Raw genomic sequence first — 2,227 nt, forward strand, 5'->3', positions numbered from 1 at the left:
ACACCCCCCCAATGAACAACAGTTCCTGAGCTGGGTGAAGATGGGATTTTTCCAAGTTCAGAATCCACCCGAACCGTTGAAGGAGACTGCAAACCTCCCGGGAATGTGACTGAGCCTGAAGGAAAGAAGAGGAAGAAATCAGCCAATCGTCCAAGTAAGGGAAAACCTGTATACCCTTAGCATGCAACAAACCCACCAAGGGCGCCAACACTTTAGTAAACACCCTCGGAGAGGCAGACAGGCCAAAGGGCAATACCTGAAACTGGTAGTGAACCACCCCTACACAGAAACGCAGGAACCCCTGGGAATCTGCGTGCACTGGCACATGAAAATAGGCGTCCCGTAGATCGAGAGAAGCCAGGAAATCTCCCACCGACAGGAAGGGAAGAATCAACTGCAGAGTCACCATTTTGAAGGACCGATGAGGGATACACAAGTTCACCGCCTTCAGATCCAGGACCGGACGGAAGTCCCCATTTGGCTTTTGGATCAAAAACAGGATTGAGTAAACCCCCCGACCCTGTTGACTCACAGGCACCCTCACCACAGCACCCTTTGACACCAAGTCCCGAACTCCGTCCAATAGAGCCCGACATCTTGCCAGAGACCTGGGAACAGGGGTAGCTTTGAACACATCCACCGGAGGAGTCCCAAATTCTATTCTGTAGCCCAGCCGTACCACCTGTAGAACCCACAGATCCCGAACGAACCCCTCCCAGACAGGTAAAAAAGAGGTGAGGCGACCCCCAACCGGCACCTCCAAGGAATCCATCACATAGTCACGACTTGGAGGGACCTGCAGAAGAGGAAGCACCTTGTTGACCCCGGGACTTGTGGAAGGAAGGGACACCCCGGCCACGTCCCCTACCACGAAAGGGCTGAGCAGCCATCTTAGATTGAAACGCCTGCCCAAAAGCCCGCTTATAACCCGCAAACTTCCCTTTCTGAGAAGAGCGGACCGGAGCCAACAATTTTTTGTCCTCAGCTGTCTTTTTAATCAAAGCTTCCAACGGCTCCCGAAACAGCTTAGAGCCCGTGAAGGGAATCTTCATCACGGCCGCCTTCTGAGCAGCTTCCGCCTTCCAAGACTTAAGCCACAACTGCCTCCTAGCAGCAACCGAGGCCCCAGCAGCCGCCGCCGCAGCACTAAGGGAGTCGAAGGACAAGTCAGCCATGAAACGCAACTGCTGTTCCAACATGGACAAAGACTCAGAGGGATCCTCTTCCTGCATGAGCTGCGCAGAAATACCCTGACAGTCCTTAAGAAGCGACTGAACAAGATAGCTGGTGTAAGCAGCAGACCGAACAGCCAGATTGGAGGCTGCAAAGGACCGCTTCAAGGCCCCCTCGACACGCTTGTCCCCAGGATCAGAAGGCACCGCATCTTCAGACACCACCAGGCTTTGAGACGCCATACCAGCCAGCAGAGAATCCACTTTCACCACAGCCGGAAACTCCTCCGCGAAGCCCTGCAAGGGATACCTCTTAGCCAGAAACCGGGGAAAGGCATGCCTGTCAACATCCTTCCACTCCCCCTCCAGCACCTTCCTCACAGACGTATGAATGGGGAGGCTTTCCGGATCTTTCTTCAGGTAATTGGCGAAGAAGTCTTCAGACTCTCCACCCTCCACTGGATCAGGGAATCCCAGATTGTCTCGAACATGCTGCATAACACAGCGAAGGTCAGCCCCTTGGACAAAACGACCCTTCACTTCCTCATCAGAGTCAACGTCCGGATCTACCTCAGCCGAGGCATCCAATTTCTGTCTCTTAGGCCCCTTGGGATCATGAGCCACAAAGGCCGCCGCCACAGCAGCCTCAATCATTTTTTGAATATTCGCCATGGAAGGAGCAGTGGAAGAACCAGCGACCACCTCCCCATCCTCACAGCCGAGCTCACGCACGTCTGCACCTCTACCCTCCATGTTGTAAACAGGAGAACAGAAATCCAGACCCCAAGATATACCCAGACCAATCAAAGCAAAAAATCCCCAAGGGCCAACCAGGGAAAGCCACCTAGACCTGGAGCCAATCCCTACACAGGACCGAAGGCCGGCCTTCAAACCGCCCTATCAGAGAAGACTACCAAACTACAAATGGAAAAGACTGAACAGGGCCCAACTGTAAGGACACGAAGAAACCCAGAAGACCCCGTCCCAGGAACCAGTGAACCCAGAAGTAAGAACACCCCAACGCCCCAGCAGAACTGCAGGAGAGCAGAGCCACC

At 54.0% G+C, this 2,227-nt stretch overlaps 1 protein-coding gene across 1 annotated transcript; it reads right to left on the reverse strand.

Moving 5' to 3' along the window:
• Window positions 1-779: 779 nt before the first annotated feature.
• LOC147709999 (lamina-associated polypeptide 2, isoforms alpha/zeta-like) lies at window positions 780-1,925 on the reverse strand. The gene has a single exon (XM_086919918.1). The coding sequence runs from the start codon at window positions 1,923-1,925 to the stop codon at window positions 780-782; it is 1,146 nt and encodes a 381-aa protein (XP_086776044.1).
• Between the last annotated feature and the right edge of the window lie 302 nt (window positions 1,926-2,227).

The sequence above is a fragment of the Lissotriton vulgaris genome, chromosome 5 (genome assembly GCF_964263255.1).
Source record: "Lissotriton vulgaris chromosome 5, aLisVul1.2, whole genome shotgun sequence".
Classification (NCBI taxonomy): domain Eukaryota; kingdom Metazoa; phylum Chordata; class Amphibia; order Caudata; family Salamandridae; genus Lissotriton; species Lissotriton vulgaris.